Source organism: Trematomus bernacchii, unplaced genomic scaffold, assembly GCF_902827165.1.
Source record: "Trematomus bernacchii unplaced genomic scaffold, fTreBer1.1, whole genome shotgun sequence".
Classification (NCBI taxonomy): Eukaryota; Metazoa; Chordata; class Actinopteri; order Perciformes; family Nototheniidae; genus Trematomus; species Trematomus bernacchii.
In genome coordinates, this window is record NW_022987826.1 from 157,461 (window position 1) to 177,544 (window position 20,084).

At 46.1% G+C, this 20,084-nt stretch overlaps 1 protein-coding gene across 1 annotated transcript in view; it reads right to left on the bottom strand.

The window, feature by feature from the left end:
* Positions 1-8,515: 8,515 nt before the first annotated feature.
* Positions 8,516-20,084, bottom strand: part of zgc:198371 (uncharacterized protein LOC497072 homolog) — a 23,411-nt gene continuing 11,842 nt past the window's right edge. Inside the window, exons 3-4 of the mRNA XM_034151700.1 lie at positions 13,367-13,742; positions 8,516-9,590 (exon numbers count right to left, since the gene is read on the bottom strand). Coding sequence (XP_034007591.1) covers positions 9,017-9,590; positions 13,367-13,742 — 950 coding nt within the window. The 3' untranslated portion in view covers positions 8,516-9,016. The remainder of the gene's footprint in view (positions 9,591-13,366; positions 13,743-20,084) is intronic.

Here is a 20,084-nt window from a genome sequence, read left to right on the forward strand (position 1 = left end):
TGGCTTTAGTGATGTATTTTCCTGGCAGCTGGTTGGCTGTAGTCAGAATCAGAATACATGTATTCGTCCCACAGAGGAGAAATGTACATTTCTACAGAAAGTAAGGAGCCACATTTAGCTTAATATTAATTAAGAAGCATACAAATAAAAAGATAAATTACAAAATTACACAAATTACAATTTACAAATTACACATCAGTTCTACAGCTGTAGCCCCGCCTCCTGGGCGCTGATTGGCTGTGGCTGTAGTGATGTATTTTCTTCATATTCTGCATTACCGCCCCCTACTGCCTGGCAGTGTTCTCACAGCCCTGGTGGAGGTTTTCCTACTGAATGTCATGTTTTGTTGGCTCGAGTTTGTCCTAATCTAAATCTACATTTTCCTCCTTGATTTTCTTGACAGCTGATGTAGACCCGCCCCCTAAGCGCTGATTGGCTGTGGCGGAGGTGATGTATTTTACAATAGTGGGATGTGTTCCAGAAACAATGAATAACTCGCCAAATTCAATTACATTTAATGACAAAGTATATTAAATTGATAAGAGCTGATTAAACCACTTGTTCCCTAAATGAAATTATATTAATCTCTTGTTCTTCCAGGTTTAAATCAATGTTTTACAGCTTAGTGTAAATCCAATATAAATCGCAGAAGATGCTCTAGTCTGTCTGGTTGGTTGAAAATCACTCCTGAAACATAACCAATATGTGAGGATAGTCAGCAATGTTTTAACTTGAAGGTGCTTTTAGTTTGACACCTTTCCCTGCAGTGTTAGGGGTTAATACGACAATTTGCACATGATTTGAATTCTGCGGTCACAGCCCATTAACTTGCAAATGTTGAGTTTGAGAGAAACCGTGAAATCTTTTCCAGTGGAAGTGATCAATACCCTGATGGAAACCCTCCCAGATTAATCACAACGATACCCCGACATGAGGTTAGGATATATCTGTCGAGGTGAGAAGTTCACTGCAGCTAATCCATTAATCCACTTTAACACAGAGAGGGATTTGGTCCCAATCTAATCACAAAACACACACCAGGAGACGCAACACATCCTGGTGTGTGTAGTAATGTGTGTGTGTAATAAGTTACATTGATTTGTTATTGGCTGTGGTAGGTTATTGGTTATGTTCACATACTTATTTGATTATTAAAATGCTAACCGATCTTTTTCATATGGGTGTTTAGAGTTGTACCCCCTAGATCAGGGGCCTCATTTATAAACGGTGCGTATGCTCAAAAGATGGCGTGCGCCAGTTTCTACGCACTGTTTGCGATTTATAAAATACTAACTTGACGGGAAAATGTGTGGTCCTCCACGCAAACTCTAACCCATGCGTACGCACTAAGCACACAAACGGGAGAGACGAGAAACTGCGACACCGTTGGCAGAAGGAAGAATGGAGAGAAATATGTGGAAATAATACCATAAATAAAATGTTACCTCTCATTTATCAAATATGAAGAATTCATTTTCAAACATTGATTAAAGCCAATCTTAAAATGATGAAACAAACGCCTGTTTGAGACTCCTCAGTGCACACAAACACATCACTTGGAGAAATAAATAAATAAATAAATACGCAAATGTTATTGATCACCCCTCGATGATGTTCTCTTGTTAAGAAATGTTTTCTCATAAATGATGCGGTAAGCAGGAGGACAGAATTACGTCTAAACTGACGCCGTTTTGCATTTCTATAGGTTGTAGATACGAGCATGGTTTTATATACTATCACGTTTAATCGTGTTTTATGCCGTTTGCCAAGACTTGATAAGTCGCTCGTAAAACCCAGGAGGTATGGAAACTAAGAACACCATATGTGGTAAACAGCTAATATAACACAACACATTGTATTTCCTTTAACTGGTGGATTATGGATATATAGTTGCTGATCGACAGCTGGAACACAAACCACCAAATACAACACAATCATTCAGATCCAGTCGTCATGACTACACTCCGGAGGGATTCCCCCATCATTTCTTACAGTTTCTCATCAAGGGGGGGGTCTCCTGTCCCCGGGACAAACACACTGCCTGAGGAAGGTTATGTGTATTTCTTTTGTCATTAACTTTTTTCGGACCACTTATTTATTTATTTTGGTGACGATCCGACCTCCATGCTGCTACTCTGGTTCAAACTGCATCCACCAAACAATATGATTTATCTCCACCTCCCCACAATAACCAAAGTCTGACACGGTGTGAGATGTCTTTTTTAGCTGTTCTGTCCTCATTTCCTGCGATCTTCTTCATGCAGTCAGTCACAATGAATGAATGAATGGCAAATATGGGCGTTACGAGTCGATTGTGATTTATAAAGGGAAACAGGCGTAGGACGTGCCTGTGCCGGTACGCAGTCTTTTTTTAATCGGAAAGTGTCGGTGCGTATTTATTTGCTTTGTCCGACGTAAGCAACCTTCCCACGTCAATCCTACGCAAGGCTTTATAAATGAGGCCCCAGGTCTCTAGTAATTGTGTGCTCAAAGTGCACCAGATTGAAGCATTTTACTTTAAAATGTTCAAAAAAATCTTCCCGGGGGAGCATACCCCCAGACCCCCCTAGAGGATGTGATGTCCACCCCCCAATTCAAACATGTTCATACAATACTGAATACATTTGAAGCCATGTTGACGTATATTACCTATGTCAATAAGTTTCTGTTTTTGTAGTGTATTTGTCTTTAGTAGAGATTTTTCATTTATTCTTTATATATAAAATCTCGCCTAGGGCAGCAAATTGTCTAGACCCGGCCCTGGTGCTAGGCCTCAAGAGCCTTTCTTGTGCTGGCTGACACATAGAAACAAATTGGCGGGGCGCACTTCGCACGTGCACACACAATTCCACGCGCTCCGCACTCACATTATGCTGGGCCCACGTGCCTTAGCACCGCTGCTATGACTCCATCCTAGGGGAAACACTGGAGGCCTGTACGACGAAGCTGGTTCAACCTAACCTGGATATGTTTGAGTTAGCCGGTTGGCCTAATCCAAAACATACGCGCTCTCGCTAAGCGGTCCTACGACGCGGGTTATCAAGTGGATCGCTCAAGCTAGCCATGTCCTATCTAGTTAGGTACGCGTTCACATAAAAGGGGCGGGGCTAGCAACATTTCACCAATCACAAACACGGACAAGCGTACTGACAGCGCAGCGTCATACTTCCTGAATGAAAAGTGAACTTTAATATTAGTCAAATATGAAGAAGTTAAACTTTAAACATCCATGACTTAAACACTTTATCCAGGATCAAAGCCACATAGCTGCACCTGCAAGGTGAATACAGCTGGTAACAGAGAAAGTGTTTGAATGCGTACATTAACAGGTTTATGATATCACTGCCCCGTCCAAGACACGATCTGACTTTAATTACATTTGACTCCAGTGTTTCGTCAACTTAATGTGTTGCTTAAAATAATACTTCTGCATACAGTATGTGACACTGTGAGTGTTGCACGGCCAGATCGTGTCTTGGACGGGGCAGTGATATCATAAACCTGTTAATGTACGCATTCAAACACTTTCTCTGTTACCAGCTGTATTCACCTTGCAGGTGCAGCTATGTGGCTTTGATCCTGGATAAAGTGTTTAAGTCATGGATGTTTAAAGTTTAACTTCTTCATATTTGACTAATATTAAAGTTCACTTTTCATTCAGGAAGTATGACGCTGCGCTGTCAGTACGCTTGTCCATGTTTGTGATTGGTCGAATGCTCCAAATACCACCCCTTTCATGTGAACGCGCACCTAACTAGATAGGACACGGCTGGCTTGAGCGATCGAGTTGATAGCCAGCGTCGTAGGACAGCTTAGCGAGAGCGGGATAACTTTAGTCAACCGGATAACTCAAAACATATCCAGGATATGTTGAACTAGATTCGTAGTATACCCCCCAGGTTAGCCGCTCAGCATCAGTTACCATGGAGATCTAGCCCGCTAAAAAGAGAACCAGCGTCGTAGGACCGGAAACCCAGAGTTTTCCCTGAAGTTAGCTAAGAGAACATCCGGCTTCGTCGTACAGGCCTCTGGAGGAGAGAAACAACTACAGAAATACACAATGAAAAAAAGAGGTACAAAATAATAACAAAAAATCAAATGTAATCACGAAAAGACACAATGACTATAAAATTCAACAATAACCCACAAATTCAAATGTATTTTATGCTGATATTAAATACTCTGTCTGAAAATAGGAGCGCGAGTGTTCCGTAGTGATGTCACTATGTTCCTGAAGTAAAGTAAACAGTGGAGGGAACACAGGGAATGTAACCTTAGCGGACCATTGACATGCACTAAGACCTACGTAACACACTGCAGGAGAGGGAGAACTCTCTTTCAGATGCAATCAGATAAGAAGGCAGCAGTCAGGTAAACACATCGCTCTTTATTTCAGAAACAACAACAAAATGAAACCTCTCTCTCTTCGTCTTCTCCGTCTGGCACGACCAGTTTAAGGCTTTTTGATTCTAGCTGTGTGTTTGAGGTACAGCCCCCCCCCCCCCCCCTCCCCCCGCTCCTCTTTAGGTGCACCAGTGTGTTGTTGTTGTTGTTGTTGTTGTTGTTGTTGTTAGCACCATGATTAGTTTTGTTTACTGCAACAGGAGCGGTAAAGGAGTTCTGTCTGCGGACTGTTTATTTCAGTCATCTGCAAAAAGTCAGAGCCGACTGGACAGAGTTTCTATTAGAGTGGCAGGACTCCCCCAGACACACACACACACACACACACACACACACACACACACACACACACACACACACACACACACACACACACACACACACACACACACACACACACACACACACACACACACACACACACACACACACACACACACACACACACACACACCACACACAAACACTTCCCGCAAGTTGTGACGACTACGATATAAAAACAACCCTGATAAAAGAAAGTACAGCAACGCTTTATTTCACAGGTCCGTTGAATCTTACCACGATATATAATACATTAAATTAAATAAATACAAATAAAGAATAACAGACCTGTAAAATAAAGTGTTGCCGCGACTACCACATTACCATCAGTAATATCAAAGCGTATCTGGGTCTGGAGTCTGCAGCTGATCCATCGTTTCTCTACGTGAGACAGAAACACTGCGGTTACAGACAGTGCTGTCCCTCTGTCCCCTCTGTCCCCTCTGTCCCTCTGTCCCCTCTGTCCCTCTGTCCCTCTGTCCCCTCTGTCCCTCTGTCCCCTCTGTCCCTCTATCCCTCTGTCCCCTCTGTCCCTCTGTCCCCTCTGTCCCCTCTGTCCCTCTGTCCCCTCTGTCCCTCTGTCCCCTCTGTCCCCTCTGTCCCCTCTGTCCCTCTGTCCCTCTGTCCCTCTGTCCCCTCTGTCCCTCTATCCCTATGTCCCTCTGTCCCCTCTGTCCCTCTGTCCCCTCTGTCCCTATGTCCCCTCTGTCCCTATGTCCCCTCTGTCCCTCTATCCCTATGTCCCTCTGTCCCCTCTGTCCCTCTGTCCCCTCTGTCCCTATGTCCCCTCTGTCCCTATGTCCCTCTGTCCCTATGTCCCTATGTCCCCTCTGTCCCTCTGTCCCTATGTCCCTCTGTCCCCTCTGTCCCTATGTCCCTATGTCCCTCTGTCCCTCTGTCCCCTCTGTCCCTCTGTCCCCTCTGTCCCTCTGTCCCTCTGTCCCCTCTGTCCCTCTGTCCCTCTGTCCCTCTGTCCCTCTGTCCCTCTGTCCCTCTGTCCCTCTCTCCCTCTCTCCCTCTCTCCCTCTGTCCCTCTGTCCCTCTCTCCCTCTGTCCCTCTGTCCCTCTGTCCCTCTGTCCCTCTGTCCCTCTGTCCCTCTGTCCCCTCTGTCCCTCTGTCCCCTCTGTCCCTCTGTCCCCTCTGTCCCTCTGTCCCCTCTGTCCCTCTGTCCCCTCTGTCCCTCTGTCCCTCTGTCCCTCTCTCCCTCTGTCCCTCTGTCCCTCTGTCCCTCTCTCCCTCTGTCCCTCTGTCCCTCTCTCCCTCTGTCCCTCTCTCCCTCTGTCCCTCTGTCCCTCTGTCCCTCTCTCCCTCTGTCCCTCTGTCCCTCTGTCCCCTCTGTCCCTCTCTCCCTCTCTCCCTCTGTCCCCTCTCCATCAAACAGTTCACTAAAGTCCGGTGTGGACGGATGCAGCGTGAGAACATCCTGTACGTACGGAGGCCGACGGATGCAGCTGCGCTACAACGGCACAAAAACACTGCCATTCAGAAAGGATGCAGATATAGAAACACAACTGTTCCAAAACACACGAAGAAACACCTTCAGCAACTTGAGGACACATGCAGCGTCACTCGGTAGTGTCCCCTGGTCTCCCAGCTGTGTGCGTCACTCTTTAGTGTCCCCTGGTCTCCCAGCTGTGTGCGTCACTCTTTAGTGTCCCCTGGTCTCCCAGCTGTGTGCGTCACTCTTTAGTGTCCCCTGGTCTCCAGCTGTGTGCGTCACTCTTCAGTGTCCCCTGGTCTCCCAGCTGTGTGCGTCACTCTTCAGTGTCCCCTGGTCTCCCAGCTGTGTGCGTCACTCTTTAGTGTCCCCTGGTCTCCCAGCTGTGTGCGTCACTCTTTAGTGTCCCCTGGTCTCCCAGCTGTGTGCGTCACTCTTTAGTGTCCCCTGGTCTCCCAGCTGTGTGCGTCACTCGGTAGTGTCCCCTGGTCTCCAGCTGTGTGCGTCACTCTTTAGTGTCCCCTGGTCTCCCAGCTGTGTGCGTCACTCTTTAGTGTCCCCTGGTCTCCCAGCTGTGTGCGTCACTCTTTAGTGTCCCCTGGTCTCCCAGCTGTGTGCGTCACTCTTTAATGTCCCCTGGTCTCCCAGCTGTGTGCGTCACTCTTTAATGTCCCCTGGTCTCCAGCTGTGTGCGTCACTCTTCAGTGTCCCCTGGTCTCCCAGCTGTGTGCGTCACTCTTTAATGTCCCCTTGTCTCCAGCTGTGTGCGTCACTCTTTAGTGTCCCCTTGTCTCCAGCTGTGTGCGTCACTCTTTAGTGTCCCCTGGTCTCCCAGCTGTGTGCGTCACTCTTTAGTGTCCCCTGGTCTCCCAGCTGTGTGCGTCACTCTTTAATGTCTCCTGGTCTCCCAGCTGTGTGCGTCACTCTTTAGTGTCCCCTGGTCTCCCAGCTGTGTGCGTCACTCTTTAATGTCCCCTGGTCTCCCAGCTGTGTGCGTCACTCTTTAGTGTCCCCTGGTCTCCCAGCTGTGTGCGTCACTCTTTAATGTCCCCTGGTCTCCCAGCTGTGTGCGTCACTCTTTAGTGTCCCCTGGTCTCCCAGCTGTGTGCGTCACTCTTTAGTGTCCCCTGGTCTCCCAGCTGTGTGCGTCACTCTTTAGTGTCCCCTGGTCTCCCAGCTGTGTGCGTCACTCTTTAGTGTCCCCTGGTCTCCCAGCTGTGTGCGTCACTCTTTAGTGTCCCCTTGTCTCCCAGCTGTGTGCGTCACTCTTTAGTGTCCCCTGGTCTCCCAGCTGTGTGCGTCACTCTTTAGTGTCCCCTGGTCTCCAGCTGTGTGCGTCACTCTTTAGTGTCCCCTGGTCTCCAGCTGTGTGCGTGTTGTTGCTGAAGATGTTTCTTCATGTGGAACATTTGTGATTTGATTTCTGCATAGTTTCTGAAGCTGTGTTCTGGGACGTTGTAGCGTGTTTGCACCTGTCGGGCTGCGTACTTAATAAATCCCAGTGTTCACACACGCTCTGCATGGAGGTGTGAGGAACAGACGGCCCGTAAACACAAATCTCTTTTTTTTGTTCTAGCTTACCTTTTACAAAAACAGATCAGAACCACAGGAATGTTGTAAATCCCACTAACGTGAAAACGCTCGGAGCCTTTTCACCGATAATCACATTTCCAACTGTTTTTACATTCAACACAAATGTTGCTTTTTCAGGCGTGAAGCGGAGACTCCTTCAACATCAGGAGTTTCTGATTGTGTGTTTAATGTGCTCTCACTCTTCTATGGGAGGCTGTGGCTTAGTGGATAGTGTGCTGGACTTCGATTCACAGGTTCAAACCCCACTGCAGTCAGCATGTCGTTGTGTCCCTGAAGACACTTCACCCCAAAGTGCTCCTGTGGGGATTGTCCACAGTATTGAGTATGTAAGTCGCTTTGGATAAAAGCGTCTAACAAATGACATGTCATGTACATAGGGCTGCAACTAAATCTGTTTTTATTTTGGATTAACCCGCAGATTATTTAAAAAATGCGTCTGTTATCGTATCATATCATCGAATGGAATTATCATATTGTAAACTAATCGTTTAGACAGAAAAAGAGGGACGAGGACACTTCAATTTGACTGAATCGTGCAAATTAAATATGTTAGCATGTATTCTGGTTGCAGTCACTGTTAATGAAACACAGCTGTGAACCTGGATGGTGAAAATGACCAGAAGACGTGCTGAAGAAAAGCGTCTTGCACAAAAATGTTAAGTCAAATTGAAAGGCTGTCCTTCTTACTTTCCTCTTGAGGATTCAGCGCCTTTAAAGGATGGTTTGACTCCAAAACTGTGTCCTGTAAATGTTTGTAATGATTTTAAAACATATTTTTTAAATACTATAATTAAGGGTGGCTAACTGTAGCTCACCCACAGCGAGCTTTATCACGTGCACAAAAAAAGAGTCTTGTTGCAGCCCTACATCTGGTCCAGTTCTATAGATACTCCTGCATGTTGAAGGCCGTCTCTGTGAGAGGATGTGCAGCTGACCATCACCCCCCTCCTGTACCACCTCCTGTACCACTTCCTGTACCACCTCCTGTACCACCTCCTGTACCACCTCCTGTACCACCTCCTGTACCACACCCTGACCTGAGAACTGATACAGTAACCAGGAATATGCACCATCACCATCACCATCATCATCAAACAACACCACACAGCACTTTGCTTCTGTAAAAAAAAAACAATAAAAAGGGACACCACACTCCGTCGCTTCCTCCGCCCGTTTGTCTCCGAGAGAAACGCGGCGAGAGTCTTTATTCCACACGGCGGCAGCGGCGTTGAGTTGAGTTGAGTCTGATCTCATTGAAGGCGTCACACCGTGGTCTCGTACTCCATCACCTCTTTGGGCGTGGCCAGGCAGCGGTACTGGATCCGGGGCGTGACGGGCGCCGCACTCTCCAGCACGAGGATGGTTTTACGCAGCCGGCGGTCAATGAAGTGAGCGTCCCAGGCCGGGTACTTCTTCCTGGGCAGATCTATCCGGATCACAGGCCCCTCTGTGCGCGGGGAGAGGCTGGGAACCGGAGCCTGGACCCCCCGCTGAGGCCGAACCTGAAACACGTCTCCGTCCACCCCCGAATAATCCGGCCCTTTAGTCCTCTGCAGGGTTCTGGGGGGGCTGCTAACCACGTCCGGCGGGAGGCTAACCGCCGGGGAAGCTAGCAACTCCGCGGGCAAATCCTCCTTCTCCACGACCGGCCGCCACCCCGACACGGGCCCGTCGGGGTGCAGCAGGCAGTAATAAACACACATGAAGAAGCTGCCCAAAGCGTAGCTGCTGGACACAACGCACACCATGGCGACGGCGTAGGATTCCGAGGAAGAGGGGCCTCGGTGAAGGTACCAGGCGGCGGTGAGGAACACGTTCTCCAGCAGAACCGTCAGGCTGTAAGGCAACGCAGGTTTATTCATACAGACACTTTCAACACGAGGCAAAGTGCTTTAAACATGAAAGACATTAAGAGCATTAAAGGTCCCCTATCATCCTCTTCTTCATCAGTATATCACAGGTCTCAGATATATCCAGAGCCTGTCTCTGATTGGCTGAAACACCAAACAGATCATTGCAGCATTACCCATAATCCCCTCTGTTTCAGCCCTGTTTCCAAAGTGCTGATTCTCTGTCTGATACTTTAGATGAAAATAAGGAGCCCCTCCCCACGCCCCTCTGAGAGAGATTTGGTTACAAAGAACTCAATGGTGCTCTAGGAGGAGATTCAGGTGATAAGGTGGGGGGGGGGGTTACCTTGGTTGCTGATTGGCTAATGGTTACACAAGACAAAACATCGTTATGACATCATCAAGTGGCCAAAATCTGATCAGCTCATTTTCAGACAGGTTTTTATAGAAATGGATCAAAAAGAGAGAGAATATTTGTTCCTGAAACTTTCAGAGTCTCTTTACACAGAGGGGACACATGTTGATGAAGAAGAGACATGAAGAAGAGGGGACACATGTTGATGAAGAAGAGACATGAAGAAGAGGGGACACATGTTGATGTAGAAGAGACATGAAGAAGAGGGGACACATGTTGATGAAGAAGAGACATGAAGAAGAGGGGACACATGTTGATGAAGAAGAGACATGAAGAAGAGGGGACACATGTTGATGAAGAAGAGACATGAAGAAGAGGGGACACATGTTGATGTAGAAGAGACATGAAGAAGAGGGGGACACATGTTGATGAAGAAGAGACATGAAGAAGAGGGGACACATGTTGATGAAGAAGAGACATGAAGAAGAGGGGACACATGGTGATGAAGAAGAGACATGAAGAAGAGGGGACACATGTTGATGAAGAAGAGACATGAAGAAGAGGGGACACATGTTGATGAAGAAGAGACATGAAGAAGAGGGGACACATGTTGATGAAGAGGAGACATGAAGAAGAGGGGACACATGTTGATGAAGAAGAGACATGAAGAAGAGGGGACACATGGTGATGAAGAAGAGACATGAAGAAGAGGGGACACATGGTGATGAAGAAGAGACATAAAGAAGAGGGGACACATGTTGATGTAGAAGAGACATGAAGAAGAGGGGACACATGTTGATGTAGAAGAGACATGAAGAAGGGGACACATGTTGATTGAAGAAGAGACATGAAGAAGAGGGGACACATGTTGATGAAGAAGAGACATGAAGAAGAGGGGACACATGTTGATGTAGAAGAGACATGAAGAAGAGGGGACACATGTTGATGTAGAAGAGACATGAAGAAGAGGGGACACATGTTGATGTAGAAGAGACATGATGAAGAGGGGACACATGTTGATGAAGAAGAGACATGAAGAAGAGGGGACACATGTTGATGTAGAAGAGACATGAAGAAGAGGGGACACATGTTGATGTAGAAGAGACATGAAGAAGAGGGGACACATGTTGATGTAGAAGAGACATGAAGAAGAGGGGACACATGTTGATGTCGAAGAGACATGAAGAAGAGGGGACACATGTTGATGTAGAAGAGACATGAAGAAGAGGGGACACATGTTGATGTAGAAGAGACATGAAGAAGAGGGGACACATGTTGATGTAGAAGAGACATGAAGAAGAGGGGACACATGTTGATGTAGAAGAGACATGAAGAAGAGGGGACACATGTTGATGAAGAGGAGACATGAAGAAGAGGGGACACATGTTGATGTAGAAGAGACATGAAGAAGAGGGGACACATGTTGATGTAGAAGAGACATGAAGAAGAGGGGACACATGTTGATGTAGAAGAGACATGAAGAAGAGGGGACACATGTTGATGAAGAAGAGACATAAAGAAGAGGGGACACATGTTGATGTAGAAGAGACGTGAAGAAGAGGGGACACATGTTGATGAAGAAGAGACGTGAAGAAGAGGGGACACATGTTGATGTAGAAGAGACGTGAAGAAGAGGGGACACATGTTGATGAAGAAGAGACATGAAGAAGAGGGGACACATGTTGATGTAGAAGAGACATGAAGAAGAGGGGACACATGTTGATGTAGAAGAGACATGAAGAAGAGGGGACACATGTTGATGTAGAAGAGACATGAAGAAGAGGGGACACATGTTGATGAGAAGAGACATGAAGAAGAGGGGACACATGTTGATGAAGAAGAGACATGAAGAAGAGGGGACACATGTTGATGTAGAAGAGACATGAAGAAGAGGGGACACATGTTGATGAAGAAGAGACATGAAGAAGAGGGGGACACATGTTGATGAAGAAGAGACATGAAGAAGAGGGGACACATGTTGATGTAGAAGAGACATGAAGAAGAGGGGACACATGTTGATGATAGAAGAGACATGAAGAAGAGGGGACACATGTTTGATGTAGAAGAGACATGAAGAAGAGGGGACACATGTTGATGTAGAAGAGACATGAAGAAGAGGGGACACATGTTGATGTAGAAGAGACATGAAGAAGAGGGGACACATGTTGATGTAGAAGAGACATGAAGAAGAGGGGACACATGTTGATGTAGAAGAGACATGAAGAAGAGGGGACACATGGTGATGTAGAAGAGACATGAAGAAGAGGGGACACATGGTGATGTAGAAGAGACATGAAGAAGAGGGGGACACATGTTGATGAAGAAGAGACATGAAGAAGAGGGGACACATGTTGATGTAGAAGAGACTGAAGAAGAGGGGACACATGTTGATGTAGAAGAGACATGAAGAAGAGGGACACATGTTGATGTAGAAGAGACATGAAGAAGAGGGGACACATGTTGATGTAGAAGAGACATTGAAGAAGAGGGGACACATGGTGATGTAGAAGAGACATGAAGAAGAGGGGACACATGTTGATGAAGAAGAGACAGTGAAAGAGAGATGAGAAGAGGGGACACATGTTGATGTAGAAGAGACATGAAGAAGAGGGGACAATGTTGATGTAGAAGAGACATGAAGAAGAGGGGACACATGGTGATGTCGAAGAGACATGAAGAAGAGGGGGACACATGGTGATGAGAAGAGACATGAAGAAGAGGGGACACATGTTGATGGGAAGAGACATGAAGAAGAGGGGACACATGTTGATGAAGAAGAGACATGAAGAAGAGGGGACCACATGTTTGATGTAGAAGAGAATGAGAAGAGGGGCACATGTTGATTGTAGAAGAGACATGAAGAAGAGGGGACACATGTTGATGTAGAAGAGACATGAAGAAGAGGGGACACATGTTGATGTAGAAGAGACATGAAGAAGAGGGGACACATGTTGATGTAGAAGAGACATGAAGAAGAGGGGACACATGTTGATGTAGAAGAGACATGAAGAAGAGGGGACACATGTTGATGTAGAAGAGACATGAAGAAGAGGGGACACATGTTGATGTAAAAGAGACATGAAGAAGAGGGGACATATGGTGATGTAGAAGAGACATGAAGAAGAGGGGACACATGTTGATGAAGAAGAGACATGAAGAAGAGGGGACACATGTTGATGTAGAAGAGACATGAAGAAGAGGGGACACATGTTGATGTGGAAGAGACATGAAGAAGAGGGGACACATGTTGATGTGGAAGAGACATGAAGAAGAGGGGACACATGTTGATGTAGAAGAGACATGAAGAAGAGGGGACACATGTTGATGTAGAGAAGACATCAGAAAGTGCACTTTGCATGATAGGAGACCTTTGACCCCAATAAGGACAACACGTAGGGGACTCTAACCTGTAGATCAGCAGCCGGCAGCGGGTGCGGCCCTCCCTCACGCTGAACCAGCAGAAGATGTAGACGATGCCCACCATCATGTTGTAGATGATCTCCTCCCACTTGGACATGCAGAAGTCCGTCTCGCCCTGGATGATCCAGAAGGTCATGATGCACCAGTGGGCCACCACGAAGATGCCGAAGTAGAGCGGGAACACGGAGGCGAACAGAGCGAAGGCCAGCGTGCGGGCTCCGATGGTGAAGAGGTGCCACAGGATCTGCACCAGCACCGCCTTGTAGCTCATCGGCAGCTTATCGTCCCGCGAGTCCCGCAGAACCTTCTGATACGAGGCCACCATCCAGGACAGGGAGACCAGAGAGGCCGAGGCTGAGAGACCTAGCAGAGACAACAGGAGTTACAGAGGAGGAGGAAACATGGCTGTGCCCCAAAAGGAAATGTATTTATTGTAGAAAATGTTTGCAAAGTCAAAATGTTGGTCCCATTTTGCTGCAATAAGCGTTTTTTAGTGGAACACCGGAGCGGACTGGCCCTCTGTGAGTTCTGCAGAATCACCGGCCTTCCTCCAAACATCACCATTTCAGCTGCACGATGAGAGGCGACAGCACGAAGAACAACTGTGGGTTCTTACTCGCCAAGTTCAGATATCTTTGATCATACTATGAGTTCAGATTAAGGCATTGTGTCCCCCTGTGTCTCAGTGCTGCCGAAACGCACCAGAAGGACACTCAGGGACTTTGTTTATCAAGTCCCCTGTTTTCAATGAACACGTCTATAGGCACTATGGCTGTGCTAAGAGTAAAAAGTGACCTGGTGATCGGACGTCTCCATCGGTTTTTGTGATCACATTTTTTATTTATTTAAAGTGGACCTATCATGCTATATTTGAATAATATAGTGTAGGACCATACCTATATAAGGTATAAAATACCAAACAGATCATGCATTTTAGCCATGCCTCATTTCGCTCAATTTGACATTTTTTAGCTCTGTTTGTGTACGGGCTGATTCAGTGAGAACAGCACCATCTACTGGCCTGGCATATGTACTACAGCGTCTCCAGCGCTTTGGAACGGCAATGGCCGTGGCTGTCTCCTCCTGATTGGTGGAGTTGGCCCAATAGCCGTAGCGCCACCGTCCTGACGTCAGGACAGTGTTCAAATCTGGATCAGTTTTTATCAGATCCGTTGCAGCCCCTTTTTTAGAGATTTGGGTATGGAGGAAAATAGAGAGGGTTGTGTTTTCTGACACTTGGTGAGTTCCCTGGAACACCGGGGACACATATTCATGTATAAAAGACGTACAAAAGTGCATTTTGCATGATAGGTCCCCTTTAAGGAGAAACACAGAAAAACATGGTACAAGACACATACATACCCCGTGAAAGAACATACAAACAGTTCCCTTACAAAACAAACTAAAATAAAACCCCCACCCTCCCAGGACCCCCGTGGGCCGGATCAAGTGGCACCAGGCACCAAGTGGTTCAGAGTTAGACGTCTCCATCGATAAAGCAGAATATGAAGTAATAAGCTCAGATGTGTGTGTAGCTCGCACGGTGCAGCAGCTCGTGTGTTCAGCGGATCTGATGCAGGTAAACTGAGGGCTCTGTCCTCGGCTCTCAGCCGGCACTTACATCACCGATGCTCGGTAAACAGGATGACGTTCTAATGTTTTAACGACTCCCTGCTGAGCCCTCCTGCCTCCAGACGTCCACTAACTGAGCCAGGCTGCTTCCAGTCAGGAGCCTCTCTTCTGCTCCTTAGACCAGGAGCTTCACCTCCGTCTCCTCAAAGAAATGCAGTCGATTCTGACCCTTTTTTCACCAAGATGTTTGTATGTATGTGATGACCATTGCGTCGCGGTGATGCTGAATTCAGGAACTTATAACTGTCCACTTGTTTCAAAGGTTTCTAGATCTCGAGGTTACACAGAGTCCTTTTTAACCACTCAGTTTTAAGGTGAACTCTGGCTGCCAAACAAACCCCACAGAATAGATTTGATGGTGGCCTAAACAACTTATTAATCCTAAATATTCAATCCATCATCATCTGCAAACGGTCCATTCCCTACACTCGTAATGTGAATAATATCCAGCTTCATATCGTGTCTAAATCCCTTCAAATGTGTTTAATGAGGTTATTTTTCTCAATCCAAAACAGATGTAAGCTCCAAACAGATCAAGATCTTTAAGAGACGAGGCCGCACTACCACTTGTTTCTCCAAAACCAATACAAAATGAAAGTTAGTGCAGAGTTTTCAGGTTTAAAAACTGCTTCAAAAACGTCTGGACATCAAACGCAGACTCTCAGAAGTCGAAACTCGTTATCTCAAGGAGTTTCTGCTCCGATGGGATTTCAACAAGACTGAATCTGAGCAGCTCTGTGTGTTCACATCTAAGTCCAGACATCAGAGGGAATCTCTCTTCCTCTAAATGTTAAAACCCGGTACATCCAAGGCTGCTGTATGAAGCCAGGTCTCACATAAACACAGTGGTGCGCTGCTGGCCCTGTAACCAGTCAAATAAAGTGTGTGTAAAATGTTTTTCATGAATATTTAGTTATACGTTTTAATAGTATAATATCCTCAAAATTACAAAATGAAGTGAGGTTTTGTTGAGGCTGAACTGGAATTTCCTACATCAAAAAGTCACTTGAACGCCTCACAGTTATTTTAGTTGGCGGGGGCACAACAGACACTGCTAGCCTTTTGTTGAAACACAACACATTTGATTGGTAATAAGCATTAGTGACAGATTAATCAGCCAATCAGATGTTGATGTTCAATGACAGTGATCAGTGACGGGTGAGCACGTTACTATTCGCCTCATTTTAGAGCGACGTGAGAGTGCACGATGACACAAGTTTAATAATAGATGACTTCATTGATCAATGTTGGGACATGTCGTCTGCATTCATCCCTTATCTAGCTCACTGTTGTGACTGTTGATCAGCTGTTGTGATTGTTGATCAGCTGTTGTATTGTTGAGAGACTGTTTGGCATAATGTGCGCATCATTAGATCATGGCTGCGTTGGCTGGAACAGAGCCGTGTAAAGTGTGTGTAAAGTGTGTGTAAAGTGTGTGTACTGTGTGTGTACTGTGTGTGTAAAGTGTGTGTAAAGTGTGTGTAAAGTGTGTGTAAAGTGTGTGTAAAGTGTGTGTAAAGTGTGTGTACTGTGTGTGTAAAGTGTGTGTAAAGTGTGTGTAAAGTGTGTGTAAAGTGTGTGTACTGTGCGTGTAAAGTGTGTGTACTGTGTGTGTAAAGTGTGTGTAAGTTGTGGTGTAATTGTGTAAAGTGTGTGTAAAGTGTGTGTAATGTGTGTGTAAAGTGTGTGTAAAGTGTGTGTAAAGTGTGTGTAACGTGTGTGTGTAACGTGTGTGTCTGTGCGGTAAAGTGTGTGTAAGGTGTGTGTAAAGTGTGTGTGAAGTGTGTGTGAAGTGTGTGTAAAGTGTGTACTGTGTGTGTAAAGTGTGTGTAAAGTGTGTTGTAAAGTTGTGTGTAAAGTTGTCGTGTAAAGTGTGTGTGTAGTGTGTGTGTAAAGTGTGTGTAAAGTGTGTGTAAAGTGTGTGTAAAGTGTGTGTTCAAGTGTGGTGTACTGTGTGTGTAAAGTGGTGGTGTAAAGTGTGTGTACAGTGTGTGTACAAGTGTGTGTAAGTGTGTGGTACTGTGTGTGTAAAGTGTGTGTTAAAGTGTGTGTAAAGTGTGTGTAAAGTGTGTGTAAAGTGTGTGTACCTGTGGTTGTAAAGTGTGTGTACAGTGTGTGTAAGATGTGTGTAAAGTGTGTGTAAAGTGTGTGTCTGTGTGTAAAGTGGTGTAATGTGTGTGTAAAGTGTGTGTAAAGTGTGTGTAAAGTGTGTGTAAAGTGTGTGTAAAGTGTGTGTAAAGTGTGTGTAAAGTGTGTGTAAAGTGTGTGTAAAGTGTGTGTAAAGTGTGTGTAAAGTGTGCGTGTAAAGTGTGTGTAAAGTGTGTGTACTGTGTGTGTAAAGTGTGTGTGTAAAGTGTGTGTGTGTGTGTAAAGTGTGTGTAAAGTGTGTGTACTGTGCGTGTAAAGTGTGTGTAAAGTGTGTGTAAAGTGTGTGTAAAGTGTGTGTAAAGTGTGTGTAAAGTGTGTGTAAAGTGCGTGTAAAGTGTGTGTAAAGTGTGTGTAAAGTGTGTGTAAGTGTGTGTAAAGTGTGTGTACTGTGCGTGTAAAGTGTGTGTAAAGTGTGTGTAAAGTGTGCGTGTAAAGTGTGTGTAAAGTGTGTGTAAAGTGTGTGTAAAGTGTGTGTACTGTGCGTGTAAAGTGTGTGTAAAGTGTGTGTAAAGTGTGTGTAAAGTGTGTGTAAAGTGTGTGTACTGTGCGTGTAAAGTGTGTGTAAAGTGTGTGTAAAGTGTGTGTAAAGTGTGCGTGTAAAGTGTGTGTAAAGTGTGTGTACTGTGTGTGTAAAGTGTGTGTAAAGTGTGTGTAAAGTGTGTGTAAAGTGTGTGTACTGTGCGTGTACTGTGCGTGTAAAGTGTGTGTAAAGTGTGTGTAAAGTGTGTGTAAAGTGTGTGTAAAGTGTGTGTACTGTGCGTGCTGTTCCATTGTTGACTGAAGGCCCCGTCTACAGCCCCACGGTACGCCACTGCATAAACACAGGAAGTCTAAATTAGAGTCTAAATCATCACTCGAACACTCAGTAGGACCATGTGTAAACTTTCTGACTCACAGACCATAATAACCTGAGAGGCTCCAACAGCATCCTCTGGGACCCAAAGCATGCTCTGAACTGCTACCATCTGATGGAGATTGAATAAAGCCTGAAGCATCCTCTGTGCTCCAGTCAGCCTGAAGCATCCTCTGAGCTCCAGTCCTCTCAGTGAACACAGAGCTCCAGATCAGATCACGCTGAAGGCTCTTTGAGCAGCTCTCACTGATCCTGCTGTGATGTTACACATGGAGCTGCTGTGATGTTACACATGGAGCTGCTGTGATGTTACACATGGAGCTGCTGGGATGTTACACATGGAGCTGCTGTGATGTTACACATGGAGCTGCTGGGATGTTACACATGGAGCTGCTGTGATGTTACACATGGAGCTGCTGTGATGTTACACATGGAGCTGCTGGGATGTTACACATGGAGCTGCTGTGATGTTACACATGGAGCTGCTGGGATGTTACACATGGAGCTGATGTGATGTTACACATGGAGCTGCTGTGATGTTACACACGGAGCTGCTGGGATGTTACACATGGAGCTGCTGTGATGTTACACATGGAGCTGCTGTGATGTTACACATGGAGCTGCTGGGATGTTACACACGGAGCTGCTGTGATGTTACACACGGAGCTGCTGTGATGTTACACACGGAGCTGCTGTGATGTTACACACGGAGCTGCTGGGATGTTACACATGGAGCTGCTGTGATGTTACACATGGAGCTGCTGGGATGTTACACATGGAGCTGCTGTGATGTTACACATGGAGCTGCTGGATGTTACACATGGAGCTGCTGGGATGTTACACATGGAGCTGCTGTGATGTTACACATGGAGCTGCTGGGATGTTACACATGGAGCTGCTGTGATGTTACACACGGAGCTGCTGGGATGTTACACACGGAGCTGCTGGGATGTTACACGCGGAGCTGCTGTGATGTTACACGCGGAGCTGCTGTGATGTTACACATGGAGCTGCTGGGATGTTACACATGGAGCTGCTGTGATGTTACACGCGGAGCTGCTGTGATGTTACACATGGAGCTGCTGGGATGTTACACATGGAGCTGCTGTGATGTTACACACGGAGCTGCTGGGATGTTACACATGGAGCTGCTGTGATGTTACACGCGGAGCTGCTGTGATGTTACACATGGAGCTGCTGGGATGTTACACATGGAGCTGCTGTGATGTTACACGCGGAGCTGCTGTGATGTTACACATGGAGCTGCTGTGATGTTACACATGGAGCTGCTGTGATGTTACACATGGAGCTGCTGGGATGTTACACATGGAGCTGCTGTGATGTTACACGCGGAGCTGCTGTGATGTTACACATGGAGCTGCTGTGACGTTACAGATGGAGCTGCTGTGATGTTACACATGGAGCTGCTGTGATGTTACACATGGAGCTGCTGTGATGTTACACGCGGAGCTGCTGTGATGTTACACGTGGAGCTGCTGGGATGTTACACATGGAGCTGCTGGGATGTTACACATGGAGCTGCTGGGATGCAAGGAGCATTTCAGACTGGACCTTTAAAGTATTATCGTATCTTATCGCATCGTATTGTATTATCGTATCCTATCCTATCCTATCCTATCCTATCGTATCCTATTGTATCGTATCGTCTCTTATCGTATCTTATCCTATCGTATCATCCTATCGTATCCTATCGTATCATCCTATTGTATCCTATCCTATCGTATCCTATCGTATCCTATCGTATTGTATCCTATCGTATTGTCTCTTATCGTCTCTTATCGTATTGTATCGTCTCTTATCGTCTCTTATCGTATCATCTCTTATCGTATCCTATCATATGGTATCGTCTCTTATCCTATCGTATCGTATCGTCTCTTATCGTATCCTATCTTATCGTATCGTCTCTTATCGTATCTTATCGTATCGTATCCTATCGTATCCTATCTTATCGTAGCCTATCGTATCGTATCGTCTCTTATCGTATCCTATCTTATCGTATCGTCTCTTATCGTATCTTATCGTATCGTATCCTATCGTATCGTATCCTATCT